Raw genomic sequence first — 16163 nt, forward strand, 5'->3', positions numbered from 1 at the left:
CTGAACCGAGATTTTAGCGATTGAATTTTCGGCCTAGCCTCCAATGCCCTCCATCATTATTGCTAAAGTCGATCTGATAAAAAACATAGTCTCGATTATCAATTTTATGATTAAATTATGAATGGAAATCGAACATCAAATCGGAACATAATTCAATAAACATCGTAGGCTAGAAATGCCATCGAGAGTGGACTATGGTCTGGATAAGTTAATTAATGTCTATTTAAGTTAATTAATGTTTATTAATGTACTGTACTGTACAAAGAAACACATATTATTAAAGATACATTATGTAAGATTTGGATAAAGAACTAGCCATTCTTGCTATAATAGTTCGAAAATAGATAATGTAAAATTAATAATTTGAAAATTTCATTCAAATTACTCTATTGCATGTGACAATATAAGCCTTTGAAGGTTTGACAAGACGTGTGCAATAATTTCAACCACTGTACTGGTTGTTCGAAGCTAAGTCTCGCTCCCCCATTTTTAGCTTAAATCAAAATATGGCTGAACTGTTTTAATCTATTTAATATCGGAGAAATCCAATGCCATCCAGAGTTGATTATGGCCTAGATAAGTTAATTAATGTCTAATTAATTTAGAAAACATTTCAGGCCTAAAAAAGACCTGCAATAGGTCGATTTAGCTCTTGCATAATGTATGTTTAATTAAACATTATTTTCATATAAATAATTAAATGTGCAAACAATGCTGTTCCTGTGTAGGCCGCTCTATACATGTAGTGTGTGATCTACATGTATGTGCTGTACTTGATCACAAACGATAAGTTTTAGCTGCATGTTATTTCTAAAAAAATTTTTTAACCCAAGTCAGAAGCATCATCTTCCCAAGTCCAAAACATTAAGACATATTTATGTTCAGGCAGAAATGTTGGGAGTCCGAAATGTTGCGAGTATGAAAAGTCATGTAATTAAAATTGCTACAGGGAATGTAGAGAAATGTGCGGGGCTTTATTTTTTTATATAAAAAAAAGTGAATGTGAAAAAAGCACTCGCTGTAAATTTTCAGAGTGCACTTTCAAACACACTCGAAAAATTTTGCGAGAGATATCAATTCATTCCGTAGCACCTGATAAAGATATTTGCTATTAATTCACTAAACCCGATAACTGAATGACACTCCGGTTTTTTAATGTTTTAATGTATGCATTTAAAAATGGTTACTATTTTCAGCCATAATAATAACCACAGAACTAAAAAAAAAAAAAAACACTTCGATATTGCATGCCAAGAAGATTGGCCTAGAAATTAAACTCCATGACAAGTCAAAGGAATTACATTGATCAAGAAATTCTTGAAGATAAAAATGATGCTTTTTCCTCTGACTCTGTCATTTTAAAAAAAAAAATGTGTAGATTATCATTAAATAAGATAGGTTGCCAGGCAACGAAACATACGCCCACAGCAGCTAAATCGTCCGAGTGGTCGACAAGGGTTGTCGCATATTTATTTCTTTGTAGGTAATGGGGATCTTTACAAGACAGTTCATAATTTTTGCCATTTGAGGTTTCACAAGGTTCTACAAACTAACAAGGGTCTCAACTCTGTAAGTAATCTACAGACTGATTGACAGACGGACGGGGGCGACGGCAATATACGTCCACATATCTATGTGGGCGTATAAAAAAGGGATTATTCTTTCCAGCTAATTTGGGTTTGTGAGACCTTTTCTCAAAACAGGCAAATTTATATTTTTTTCAATGATATTTTAGCAACAAAATAATCGAGATTCTGCTATAAACAAACATCATAGTGGATTCAGAGATGTCAGAGTGTATAAAATATATATGACAAGATTTTTGTCTTGAAAAATTGTAGATTTTTTTTTTTTAATCATATTTTTTTGGCTAAAATATTATGTACCTGATGACTTCCTCATATCAACTTGACTTCCCCTGTGTCCTACAATTCCAGAAGAAAATATCTCAGATTTGCTGCAGTCAAACTTTGTCAAATTTGGATTACTTGTCCTGAGACTTTTTCTTTCGTCTTCCTTTCTTAGTAGTCTGGAATTCCCATTTTTTACAAATGGGACTGACTTTGGCATCGGTTTTAGGGGTTCCCTTTTATCCGCTAGTTTTAGTTTCGATTCTGTTGCGGTTAGGTTGTTTTTGTTTGTGACATTATTTATTGTGTTGTAAGTCGAGCCTCCTTTGGCTTCGTTTGACTTTTCTGTCAAGTTGGTTCTAGAATTTTCAGAACCTCCCGTCGAAGACTTGCCATTGTTACTGTCAGTCTTGTCTTGAGACTTGCTCCTTGCACCTCCGGACTTGTCACTCATTACACGCTGTAACCGATTAATGAACCATTCCTCTCAAAGTCAAATGAATCACATTATAACAGTACTTTAATTTAGTTCCTGTCATTCCGCCATTTCTCCTTTCCCGTTTAAAAGCTTTCGGCAGTAAATATAAAAATAATACTAAGAAAATATTTGGACATCCTAAAATTAATATTTAAACAGAATAATAATCATTAAAACTATTTATTTATATATTTATGAAAATATTTATCAATTAAATTATCCCTCGCAGATCAAAAGTTGTGACCTAAATACTTCAAGAAACCAGTTGCAAGTATTACATTTACTTCGTATTGCCAAGATGGCTGCGCTCATGGACGAATTTGTTTTGGCCGATTTATCATCAAAATTTAACATTTTATCAATCGAAAGAAGCCTTTCTTCGAATAATATACTTGCCACGTTTGAAGCTGGGTTCATAAACGAATACAACGTAAGAAATTTTGTAAATAAATGGCTTAACAAGGTTCGATGACCTGGTTTTGATACCCACACGTGGGTAAATAAACAAAAAACAGATAATCATAATTGACAAGATAATTGGTTGATTTTATTTGATATGATAATTAAAATCATGATGAAGCTGTCATTGTCACTAAAGCAACCTCGTTGTAAATAGGCCTTTCACGATTTGCACAAATAAGTACCCAACTTTGATTTATTTTCACTGTCATATAGCCTAGCCTAAAGACCTCTTTGGTCTTGGATATTTTGCAGATCCATTGACATTATCATGTGCTAAGAATATTTTTGTTCTCTGCATGCTTTTTTGGTCATACATGTAGTTGTTGTTTGATTAAAAAAAGATGTCAAAGAATCGGACAAAAATGTCTTCTTCATCTTATTACAGCAAGAACATTAATTTGAGCTGTTTGACTTCTTAACATCATGAAGGTGGGGCTAAATAATCATGTACTACACAGCCAATCAAAATATGCATCATCATAGACAAAGTCGGTTAAATACAATGCTTGATTAAACACCGCAACTTCCTGGATTATGTTCCCAGATTGTACGAAAAATCACGTTTTTAGCTTGTGGTCCCCCCTAGAGGTAACAATTTTTATCTGATTTTAAAAAAAAAAACATTCAAACATATCACCGTTACTATATAAGGATGATTGAGTTCAAATTTCGTGAAAATCGGACCAAAACTGCCGGACAAAATGGCCACTCCTTGTATGCAAATATTGTTAAAGTATGTAATATCAAGGTTGTGGACCCTCTACAGGTCACAGTTTTGATCTGAGTTTGATGAAACTTAACATGTGTTTATTATGTCCCAAAGATCTCAGTTCCTTTTGATATTCGCACTTATCGGACCATAAGTTCCTGGATTATTACCCCTGATTATACAAAGAAATCACGATTTTAGCTTGTGGACCCTCCATAGGTCACAATTTTTATCCAATTTTAAAAATCGTTTAAATATATCACCGATACACCATGATGATGATTGAGTTCAAATTTTGTGAAAATCGGATTAAAACTGCTTCACAAAATGGGGGCTCCCTGTACGCAAGTATGTATTGTAAGATCAAGGTTGTGGACCCTCTAGAAGTCACAAGTTTTATTCAATTTTGATGAAACTTAAAACATGTTTATATCACAAAGATCTCAGTTCTTTTGGATATTTTGGATAACTCCCTTGATTATAATTTGATTACTAATATTGGCTTGCTGTGTCAACACTACAGTGGAACACACAATTGGTTGTTAACTTATATCTCAACACTAACTTTATCATACAAATAACAAGGGTTAATTTGTTTGGAAATGATATTTTATGATTGAAAGACGTATTCAATATTTTAAATTCAGGTAGATGATCAGAAATTAATACATAGTTGGCCCCTCCGCCATGGTGTAAATGTGACCAGTCCAGTTATATGGTGTGATGAAGAAGAGGAATATATTTGTGTTTTTAATCAACAGGTATAATACACATGTATTTTTTTAATTGTTCACCAAAGACAATCAAATCCAGGAAATAATGATTTTAGTTATAAGTTTATTTGACAACAGGATCAATTGAAATTAGTTGTATCTGTCATTCTTACTTTGTGCCAAACATGCCTTAAAAATATCAATAAAACACAAAAAAACAATGAAATAATATTATGTTTATCTGAATTGAGTTTGAATTTAAATGTGGCTATTTTCTAGTTTGAAGTGATTATACATGTATCTTACTGGTGAAATGAATGGGGTTTAACATTATATGTTTCTGCACCCATCAGGCTAATGGAGACAAGTTGTTATTCTGGAGTATATTTCATACACTGCTCAAGATATCTTTATGAAACTTTGCACACATGTACCTACGACAAAAACACAGTATCTATCCAGTTTTCAATTTTATGATGTTATATACAGTCCATTTCTTTTATTCAACATTTGTAATAATGACCTCTCCTAATGACTACAAATTTTAATTTCAAGGCAAAATATATCTTCGTTGTTGAGTTATGGCAATAAATGTGCCCAAAAATGGCCATTTTTATACGTTATGCTGTCTCACTTCAATAAATTATATTTTGAAACTCAAATTAATATATTTTTGGAAAGGATATCAATGCATGCTTATAGAACATGTCCTATATTAAATTTTAATGGCCAAAATATTGAACTATTGATATTCATAACATATTTATAACATGTACAGTATATACTACATGTATAGCACAGAGAAATATTATTTCCAATTTCCATCCACACATAAAATGAATGAGTTATTGCATGTTAAGGTAACGAACTATTAAAAATATGTAAATTCATTGAAAATATATTGTCATTTTTCTCGGTCCCAAAAATGTAAAAACTCCTAAGAAATAGTCTGATGTTTAAAAAAAATGTATATATATTATATTAAGGTACTATTAATTAATGTTAAATCTATATCGTTTATAATTTGATGTGAAATGAATGTATGAATATAATGAAAATGTAAAATGAAATTTAATGAATTCTTGTAACCTGATGGTTTTTGTGAATAATGATTATTATAGAGATTGTCTATCCCTGTACCTTCCAAGGGTGTAGGATCTTGATAACTTGAGTCATCTTGATTTATTTTTCTTGTGTATTAGAAGAGTATCGTAGTGCAGTTCAACTACCTAAAATTATTTGTTAATGCTACAACATAGTTATTATATATTTCCAGGAGATTAGAAGATGGAATGTTGATGATAACATAATTGACAAGACGAAGAAGAAAAAAGTATGTCAAAACATTTGTTATTTTACTACAATTTTGTAGTGGGCTTTCTCCGGGACCTCCAGTTTCTTCCCACTCTTAAAGACCCCTACGAGCAAACAAATTGTTGAAATAAAATTGTACCATATATGTTAGTCCCTAAATGACCTAGTTTGTGTCGAGTGGATGACATTAAGTCTCCCATGACCAATCATTTTATTACCAGCACTAATTGCATGACTAATTTCTATGTTTTTGAATTATTATTTTTCAGATAAAAACAGATATTTATAAATTATTTACTACCGAAGGATATAAACCCATAGTGTTGTGTAAAAATGGAGCTGCAGAGTTTATTGAAAATATAAAATCAGTTTGTGAAACTCCTGTAATTGGAAGTCAAGACACCATAGTTTATGCTGATATAATTAAAAAACAAAATGGATTTGGTGTAATATATTTAGTAGAATCAAAGGTAAACTTTAAATTTGTGCTTTAAATTAGTTTTTGTGTGAGTTAGTTGTATAATTATTGACAGAAAGAAAATTATCAAAACATCAGATTTACAACTAGGTTCTTGACTTGATTCTCTTATGTCATGCTTCAAAATTAACAGTTAAACAGAGTTATCTTCTCAATAACGTTATTTCAATTGTTATTTCAAATTGAACGACCAAAAGTTATTGGAATAATAATCTCCATATTGAGGTCCCTCAAAGCTTTTGATTTTTAGGATATTTTTTAAAATCATGATTTATTCCTGTATTTTGAATACTGTAATTGATTCAAAATTGTTACCAGGACGTGGAGATGCTCATAATAAATGAAAAACTTTAAGTTAAGTTTACCTCCAAGACACGAGACTTGTCAAAGGGACATTCAATAGGGATAGCATATCCTTTTGTGTCATGTCTGATATTGTTTTTCAAAGATTTACGAAAATATACTTTGTTGTAAAATTGCTCAATAAATTGTTTTAAACAATACATCATTTATTCATTCTGCATGTGTTTTATTTTATCTTATTTAATTCTTCCAGAACAAAATAACTCTTCACTGTCAGTGGTATTTAGATGATGTAGAACAATGGAAGCATCAGACATTTGTTATTACATACCAGAAAACAGTTCTAGATTATTGCTGTCACACTGATGAAAATTTTAATAATTGTCTCTTTTTATTAGGTATGTCACATTCTTGTTTTTTAATACTGTTGTAAAAAAAAATGTTAAATTTTAGTGTAGAACAACATTATGCCATAGAGATTAAACACTATTTTATTTAATATAAAACACAGTAGAACTATTAACAATTTTAAAAGTAGTTTTAAAAAAAGCTTAATTTCAACAAGTTTTCAAGACTTAATTTCAACAAGTTTTCTAGACTTAATTTCAACAAGTTTTCAAGACTTAATGTTTTATATTTTCCTATTTTTACAGGTTCTAATAAAGATTTATATAGAATAGATATAAATGAAAGTGGTACAGAAGAAGAATTTATAAGTGTAATACATGAATTGGGAACGGAAGCTAGTATTGTATGTTTAGACAATTCTCAGATTGTTATAGCAGGTTTACACAAAAAAGGACAAAGTATGTTGTTACCATCTGTTGGTTTATTTCTACTTTTTCTTCAATAAATTCTTTTTAAATTTATTGTATAATAGAAAGGGGTGGGGGGGATGGCCGAATGGTTAGCGCGTGCGCGCTGTATCATAAGGTCTGTCATTGAGTCATCTGGCATGGTTTCGATTCCCCGGTTGTACATGACAAGGAGTAGGGTCGCCTGTCCAACCTTGCAGGTTTTCTCCGGTTTCTTCCCACTACTAAAGACCCCTACATGCAAGCGAATTGTTGAAATAAAAAATTGAACCATATGTTAGTCCCAAAATGACCTAGTTTGTGTGGAGTGGACGTTAAACCCCATTTCTCTCTCTCTCTGTGTAATAGAAAGTGCAGGAGGCCTGCACCACACGTAACAGAAACCTATAGAAACATAAAAGAATGACCAAATCAAGAAACTGCAACCAAGAGCAGTTAATAAGCATCCAATGTTTTGCACACATTATAGCAATTCTGGAGACTAAGACAACATAAAATTATAAATGATTTCTGTGAAATATAGATTCTATTTTACAGATGGTGTTGGAATATTTGATACAAAATATTGTGCTGTTCAGTCTTTTAAACCATTTCCAGAAATTTGTAGAGTTGTCCCTCGTGTGAGTAGATTTCTCGGTTTTGATTTTGCGTTTGACCCTGTAAAACATACAATATTCATAAGACAGTGAAAGGTAGCATGATACCACAGGTTGCCCATACCCCTCGCAGTGTTTCGTTTGATTATACCTAATCCCTCAAAAGCTCAAGTATCAGAAGCCAATCCAGCAATGGCCAGAGAGGGATTTCTCGGGCCATTGCTTCAGGAATATGCAGGTTGCCGAGTGTTCTAATGCATGCATTGCAGTTCATAAGCCTTGTAATCTATGCAAATGATCAGTTTGATCTAAAGTTGGAACATGACCCGGAGTTGGGCCCCCTGTCTAACTTTGGTTTTCCTCTTGGTACTTCAGTTTCCTCCTAGTTCTAATGCCCCCTGTAACCGGTAGTTGGAGAGCAAAATTACATACTTGTTAATCTATATTATGTCTTCATTAAGAGAAACATGTCATACATCTGTTATTCATCTGCATTTTGATTTTGAAATTAATAAAATCTCATTTCAGGTGTTTTGTTTGAATAACCATATATTTATGAACTGCGGGAAAAAACTGTATGCATTTCCATATCAGTTTGGTACATCAACACTTTCTGAATTCCTAGGAAAATCCCGCAGTGTTGAAGATACCACTAATTCTTCTTTACACATTATAAACTGGTCCACAAAGGTTAAGGTAATTTATTTTATGTAGAGTGTCTTTATTTTTCAATGATTAGATCTATCTGAGTTAATTAGTTTGAATTATCAAATTGTTTGAAATATGAATTCTGTCAGCTGTTATCATGTCATAGAGTTGTGTATATATGACCACTATTGAATATACAACTGTGGAATAAAACTTCTTACTTGGTCTCCTCCCACTAAAGACCACTAGGAGAATCAAATTATTGAAATAAGATTGTACCATGTTAGTCCCGTAATGACTTAGTTTGTGTTGAGTGGATGTTAAACCCAATTTCTCTCTTTGTTTTCCAGAATAAAGGTAATAATACAGTCAAACAACTTGAAAACATTTTAAATGATCTTATAGATCCATCAAAAGTAAGTTTTTACTTCATTATATGCAATTAAGGGCGTTGAGTACTCTAAAATGCACATTTTATAGCTAGCACTATAAGTTTTGTTCAAAAGATATGAAATTTTCTATTATTTAGGGTGACAAACTATATATTAATCACAATAAAATACTATATATTAATCACAATAAAATACCAATTTTATTTACAAACTACATGTTTGTTCCAAACTTGGCCCAAAAGCATGATAATAAAGGGTGCTGATGACAACTAAAGTTGAATTTTCTCAGTTATGCCTTCATGGATATTCATCAAATTTGGCATGAACAATGCTAAATGCTTGTTCAAGAAACGTATGGTTCACTTTTTGGCAATAGACAGTGGTTTGTTTGTTATCCATGGAAACGCCAAATAATGATGAGTTTTCTTGGAAATTCTATGTCAACTGTAGATTGACACCATAAACATTACAAAATATCAACTCAAAGTATTTAAAATCTTTGTTCTCATTTACCTTTAATCAAGATTTTAGGTAAACTCTTTGACTTCGTCCTATCACCTTGTCAGAGGTGTAGGACAGAGGGCATGGCAAGGGACAATGTGTAGTCGTTCGAATGGTAGGAAAAGCGAGGTCCCATGTACACATTTGTACACATTGGCAAGCACATAAGAGATCCCTTGGTGGTTGGACTTTGATATAAGAGTAGGTCATAGTGCCACTGTCCAGGCAAAATTTCCCTCATAGCACACTGTATGGCATATGCTTGTCTTCATTAGCCCAGTTGGAGTAGGACGTTAATCCACATTTCAATTCATTTCATTTGACTACGTCCACAACAAGATTTAAAATACAACAATTCGGATGTAAAATGTAAATGTTTACGTCAATGCACTATTTCGCCGCACACAAAATCATTTTATACATTCAAAAATGGTAGTCTTCGACCATCAAAAATAAAAATTCAGCGATGTTCCAGTCATGATAGATGATAGACCTGAATATATGCGTCGTATAGGGAATTTCTTCTGGTCACATGACTTAATTGGGATACATTATCCAGTGTGGAACTGTTGCTGGAGGTAGTCTCGGTCACCCAGATCCTCCGAGTCTTCAACGTACGGAGGGTCTGGGACCGTTGTCAATATTTGACTAAAAGTCCATTGCCCATGCGTAACCGGGAGTTTGGTTTTTAATGTGGTTGATTATCAAGTATCTTCTGGCCAAGTCAAGTAAGATTTGTGCCCCTTCTCGCAATAAATCCTATAATTCTTGCATTAATATAAACAAACATGAATCGTGACGACGAATTAGGATTAATTTAAAAAACAGAGATATGGCCCCTGAAGGGAGATATTATACAATAAAATAAATAAGAGTGCTAGATATTGAACTGGCATGCAATCAAATGGATTTTTTGAAATGACATTCTTGAATTAATTTCATGGGCGTCAACATCTTGTTTTAGTACTAGTTACTTCCCTTAGACTTTGTTTATGATAATGTAAAAGACTGGATAATCTAGCCAATGAGCTATTCTTCTCAAATGTTGATAACGCATGCCAGACAATATTTTTCTGGACGATAGAGACTATGCTGGAGGCATGAATGTTTACTGCAGATCACGTGACCGATGTGTACGATGTCATAATTTATTCAACAACTGTTCTAGGTTGGGGAAACTTCTTGTTTGCTATAGATAGTTTTTTTCTTTCCACTTGTATCTCCATTATTACACAACAAACTGTTATGTGTCCTCAGTGTTATTTTACACACAGAACAATTATGCAAAGTTTTAAGATTGACACTGAAAAGTACTCCAAGCCCTAAAGTAATTAAAATATGTCTTTTTACATGTAATCTCAATGGTATGTCAATTCAGATATAATATACCTGTTTTAGAGAGAGTACGGTACAAGAGACTTTAGAGACCAGCTATAATCTGTAGCCTGCTGTTTAATGCATTCATATTTTTGACCGAATTTGTTTCTTTTGAGTTTTGTTTTTTTCCAGTAAATTACAGGTGGCCTATGCATTCTATAGTAAAATATATCTTCAAGGTGAAGAATCTTAACATAAAATAGTACTCATAACAAGGCTAAATTAAATGTCATTATTCACTCACTTTATATTTTTCAGACTCAAAACAAAAATAAATTCTCAGATCAATTTAAAATATTTTTGGAGTGTTTAATGAAGGGGGATAACTCTTCCTCAATTTCCAGCCTTCAAATGATTCAACTTTGTCAACGATGTTTATCAGAGAGGAAATTTTGGCCATGTGGAGAATTGAGACAGCTTCTTAATCATGGATATATTTCTTCTGGGTAACTAATTGCAATATAAAATTATATATTTTTATTAATACTATGTTCTTTTTAAAATTTACATATTATTTTAAAAAGAAGTCTCTTGTCATATTCAACATATGTCGTAAATGAAAAAATAAAATTTATTCAATATTTTGTGACAGTTTGTTGTTTCTTGACCTCCCCCACACTCCAACATAAAATGAAGGATATTAGTGACAGAAAAATTTAGAGATAAATTTGATAAATAAAACCAACTGATCACTTTTTATTTCAGAATCTCATCTGAGTTAATTGAAGTTTTGATCGAGAAGAAAGAAAATAGTTTACTTCATCTCAGTCTACAGAAACTATCAGAAATTCCTGAAGCTTGCCTTATTCAAATATTACAATATTATATAGGGTGAGCCATCCACATTATACTTGTGCTTAAATCCCAGCAAGGAAATATAAAATATACTCTCATTAAAATATCATATTCGGTCTTCTAATTGATTAATTTGAATTAAAATGAGACCATTTGGAGTCTACATTAATGTATTTTGATGTTTTGCCACCATCAATTTTATATATAAAAATCGTGATACAAGCCAACCAATATTTTATAATTCAGATTATCAGATGAAGATTTTGAGAAGAATTTAGATATTGATATTTCAACTGTGATAGAAGTTAATCAAGATAAATGTCCATTTGGTGCTTTAAAGGCTCATTTAATGTATCCTTGCTAAATATTTGTTAAGTTATGATATCAAATTTAAACTGAAAGTATCTATAACAGACACTCATTTCAAGGTTTATCGAAGAACAAATTCAACACTAAGCTGAATGTAGAATAATAGAAATATTTCTTGAATTTGTTATTTATTTATTGTATTGTAAATTGTTCTTTATTTATAAATTTTAATGCCTTAACTTTTATTAGTCGTGAAGTATTGAGTCAACCATTCAGTGATATATTTCTAATAGACAAGCTACGGAAACTGAACTTTAAGAATGTCTTAGTAAGTACAAATTATTCTATCCTCTGCAATAAACTGAATAATGTACAGGTACTTTTATGTATGGTACATTTCAACATATATAATTTTCATGGAAATGGGTCTTTTTGCTGCTTCTTTTTTCTTGTCAAAATAATACGGATTGAATGTAGTTGTTGATGTTATTTATATTTCTTTGTAGAGTTTACTGGACTTTTTGTTTTATTTAATGGCAACAGATGATAACCAAGCTGTGTCATTTTCTACCAGACCACAGGTAAATTAAACTCATTTGTGTTCAGATAAGCTAGGGCAGGGTAGTTGTGTGGTTAGACAGGTCAATGGTTCAAATTCCTATGAGGGCTGAGAAGAATGTTAAAATTACTAGACCTCATTGAGTCATTACATTTTAAGTGAATGGTTTTGTGGGATGACATTGAAAATTTGATGTCTATATCTTATAACCAACTTTGTGTTCCACTGTGTAGCTGTGGTGACTCAGTACCTAAGGCGCTGGTTCCCTAGCCAGGTGTTCTCGCATTGGTCGAGAAAATGCCTCAACAGTTGGAAATAGAAATAAGAATAGGCCGTAGCAATGCTATCTGGGCAAAACTTCCCTCATAGCACACTGCTTGGTGTTTGCATATCTTCATTAGCCCGGTTGGAGCAGAACAGTAGGATGTTAAAGAGATTTGATTGGTCAAGACTTATATAGATTGGAGAAGTTGTACTATATTAGTTACAGAATGTTATAGATTGAATAAGTTGTACTATACAAGTTCTATTTATATCTTAGTTATAAAATGTTATGGACTGGATAAGTTGTACTCTTAGTTACAGAATGCTATAGATTGAATAAGTTGTACTATAGATGCTTATCTGTATTTTAGTTACAGAATGTTATAGATTGGATAAGTTGTACTATAGATGCTCATGTTACACAGTTAATACTATCTCCTGATGCTAGAGTGTTACTTATTAAACTACATGAAGCTGTTTCACAACAGGTAAGAGTACAATTCAGATTTAAATAGTTAATTGCCAGCCAAAAATTCATTCCCCCATGTAACACCCCCATTATTTATATTAATAAAGAATTATCAGTTTTATTCTCAGACTTAATAACAATGTTTTGCTGATAACAAGTTTCATGTTAATCCTATCCTAATATAAAATTGTTATGTCATCGCTCATTGGTGAATTAATGAGATAAAAAAAACACCCACAATAAATGATTGCTGATAAATACATTTTTTCTGGACATGGAACTGGGCCCCAAATGCTACTCATTTTGTTGTTCTTTTTTTTGGAGGTGTGTTCTTCTTTTTGGAGGTGATGCTCCCTGAAAAAAAGACTAAGACTCTGCTAAATCAAGTATAATTGAGTTCAAACTTGGTATGCTTGTTCCTTGGTCAGTTATGCATTCTAAGATGGCGGTGATGACATCATGCTCAACCCCTGGTCCATAGTATGTTTGTACTTTATCTATTAAATGACTATTATATTCAACAACTGAAGAATCCATTCTCTATATCTATTTTTCAGACACAGTTTTATGATGGTATGATAGAATTAGAAGCATTGTTATCTCAATACAAGTCTAAATTATCTAACCCAATAAAACCTAAAATAGGACAATATTGTATAGAAGTATTACATATCTATTGATATATCATCAAAATAAACATTTTAAATCTACGAGTCCTTGCTTAATTTTTATACGCCATCATGGAAATGTGGTCGTATATTGCCATCACCTCCGTCCTCAATTTCTTGTGAACACTCTACATTTATCATCTGATTGTTTTGAAATTGATATTGATATATGTTACCAACCGATCTGTATGAAATTTATATGCATCATTTAAATTAGTAAAACGGGGAAGCCTATTGAATTTCAGAAATTTTCGTTAATTACATCTAGAGTTATGGCTCTTGTTTCACTTTGTTGAATTCTGTGAACGCTCTAATGACAACAGTTATCATCCAGTCTGTTTGAAATTGATATGCATCATTTAAATTAGTGAAACAAAGAAGCCCATTGAATTTCAGGAATTTCCGTTTATTACGCCGTGAGTTATGGCCCTTGTTTCACTTTGTTGTACCTTGTGAATGCTCTAACGACAAATGTTATTATCTGATCTGTATGAAATTTATATACATCATTTAAATTAGTAAAACAAAGAAGCCTATTGAATTTCAGAAATTTCCGTTAATTACATCTAGAGTTATGGCCCTTGTTTCACTTTGTTATCTTGTGAACGCTCTAATGACAACAGTTATCATCCAATCTGTTTGAAATTGATATGCATCATTTAAATTAGTGTAACGAAGAAGCCTGCCGAATTTCAACAATTTCTGTAGATTACTTCCAGAGTTATGGCCCTTGTTTTAGTTTTTAGAACCATGTGAACCCTCAAACGACGAAAATTATAATGTCATCTGTATGAAATTGTCTATTAAATTCCCCTAATTACCTACAAAAGAATAAATATGCAACAACCCTTGTCGACCGCTCGGACGATTTAGCTGTTCTTATAGTAAGTGCATGGGGACAGCTCCACAAACAATTACACATGAAAAACCTACAGACATGACCCAATATACACAGACACCTTAAATACTGCATGCCTGGTGTTTCTTGTTTGATGGGCAAGTATATAATATAACCAAACCTAACAGATGTTTCTTGGTTTAAAGAGGAATTAGTACTGGGGAGATTTTCACCATTCAGAAATTTTTTAATGCCTTTACTAAAAGCTGTAGATCTTTATTTGAAGGACTTCGAATTTTGAATCTAAAACAAATGAATATGAGTCCAAAAAAGGGTTTAATTTCGTTCAGTAATTAATTTACTACAGAAAATAGAAATAAGCCAGCACAACCTTTTAGGTATAAAACACAAATTTATATGGAAAACAATCACTGAGTTTATTTCACACTACGTTTCAATAAGTTCCTCTTGTCGTTCTCAAGTAAGTATTTACTTTCACATTACTTACTTGAGAACAAGAGGAACTTATTGAAACGTAGTGTGAAATAAACTCAGTGATTGTTTTCCATATAAATTTGTGTTTTATATCATAGGTTCAGTTACTAAATGCCGTATAAGGATTTTAACCTGTTAGGTAATATCTTTTGATGGGCTACTTTTTAATCCAATTGAATACAAGATTATCTATCAATGGTTTTGTTAATTAAATACTATAAAATGAGATTGACATCCTACTGTTCTTCCCCGACTGAGCTAATGAAAATGGACATACATTAGACTGTGATTAAGGATGCTCAAAAAGCTTTAGTTATACAATTTAACATCTAAAGTTATCATCAGTACATGGTATAATAAATGTTAGCATCAGGAAGAACTAGAAGCCAATCAAATTTTCACTATTTCTGATAATTACTTTATGGGGTGTTGCCCTTCATGAGTTTTAAGTGTCTTGTTAATGCTCCCCTTACCTACAAAAACAATAAAGATGTGACAGCTGGTGTGTCATTGCCTGGTAAACAATTTTAATGTTAAATAAGCTTAGCACAGAGTTTGTCACTGAATTGTTAAAACTGTCTCTGAGGAGTTTGTTGACAATGATTTTTAATTTAACACAGTCAACTTGTCATATGGAACATATCAGTATATACCCTGTCTCATGTACTACACCTGCCACTTTTAAACATTCCTTGGAGAAGCTAATAAATGGAAAAGTGTTATAACAGCTTACTTTTCTACAAAAACTGGGTTAATGAAAACAGGTATACACCATGCAGTGTGCTACAAGGGAAATTTTGCCCCAACAGTGGCACTATCGTCTACTTCAATTGCAATTTCCAATTATGGTATCTGTGTAAGAGACTGTGAATGGTATACACAGGACCTTGGTTTTCTGTACCATTAGAGTGATTAGAGGCTTTTCCTCGTCAGATGAAATTAGGCAGAAAAATTCTGAGGAACTTTCTCACCTTGTTAGTAAACAAGTATCATTCTCACCGAGCCACTGGCCACTGCGAATCCGGAAGTAGCTGATAATAATAGTTAAATAAATAATAATAACAACAAACACATTATCACTAAATAAATTTATGTACAAATAATACATATCATCCATGTAATACATTGTT

General features: G+C 32.2%; 2 protein-coding genes across 4 annotated transcripts in view; one reads left to right on the forward strand and one right to left on the reverse strand.

Moving 5' to 3' along the window:
• Positions 1-2422, reverse strand: part of LOC126812575 (serine/threonine-protein kinase SMG1) — a 72716-nt gene extending 70294 nt beyond the window's left edge. Inside the window, exon 1 of the mRNA XM_050539032.2 lies at positions 1887-2422. Within this exon, the coding sequence (XP_050394989.1) occupies positions 1887-2304 (418 nt within the window). The 5' untranslated portion in view covers positions 2305-2422. The remainder of the gene's footprint in view (positions 1-1886) is intronic.
• A 172-nt stretch (positions 2423-2594) lies between these two features.
• LOC126812576 (nucleolar protein 11) lies at positions 2595-13742 on the forward strand. 3 transcript variants are annotated; one of them, XM_056098520.1, is made up of 17 exons: positions 2625-2758; positions 3176-3378; positions 4147-4260; positions 5489-5545; positions 5796-5996; positions 6561-6705; positions 6961-7113; positions 7660-7742; positions 8247-8414; positions 8717-8782; positions 10895-11082; positions 11342-11467; positions 11678-11782; positions 11990-12068; positions 12247-12321; positions 12935-13051; positions 13590-13742. In XM_056098520.1, exons 2-17 carry the CDS (start codon positions 3325-3327, stop codon positions 13710-13712), a joined length of 1854 nt encoding a protein of 617 aa, XP_055954495.1. In that variant the 5' UTR covers positions 2625-2758; positions 3176-3324; the 3' UTR covers positions 13713-13742. The 3 variants fall into 3 exon arrangements, with proteins under 3 accessions (XP_055954496.1, XP_055954494.1, XP_055954495.1); XM_056098519.1 differs by lacking the exon at positions 3176-3378 and having other exon boundaries at positions 2596-2758; XM_056098521.1 differs by lacking the exons at positions 3176-3378; positions 12935-13051; positions 13590-13742 and adding an exon at positions 12784-12826 and having other exon boundaries at positions 2595-2758.
• The last annotated feature ends 2421 nt before the right edge of the window (positions 13743-16163 follow it).

The sequence above is a fragment of the Patella vulgata genome, chromosome 2 (genome assembly GCF_932274485.2).
Source record: "Patella vulgata chromosome 2, xgPatVulg1.2, whole genome shotgun sequence".
In the NCBI taxonomy this organism is placed as follows: Eukaryota; Metazoa; Mollusca; class Gastropoda; family Patellidae; genus Patella; species Patella vulgata.

What these genes read in the sequence shown, in the direction of transcription:
- LOC126812576 (XM_056098519.1), top strand. Translation starts at nt 2,627, where the DNA reads ATGGCTGCGCTCATGGACGAATTTGTTTTGGCCGATTTATCATCAAAA. An exon ending in TATATTTAGTAGAATCAAAG is followed by an intron (nt 5,997 to 6,560) that starts GTAAACTTTAAA and finishes TAATTCTTCCAG; the next exon opens with AACAAAATAACTCTTCACTG. An exon ending in TGAACTTTAAGAATGTCTTA is followed by an intron (nt 12,069 to 12,246) that starts GTAAGTACAAAT and finishes ATTTCTTTGTAG; the next exon opens with AGTTTACTGGACTTTTTGTT.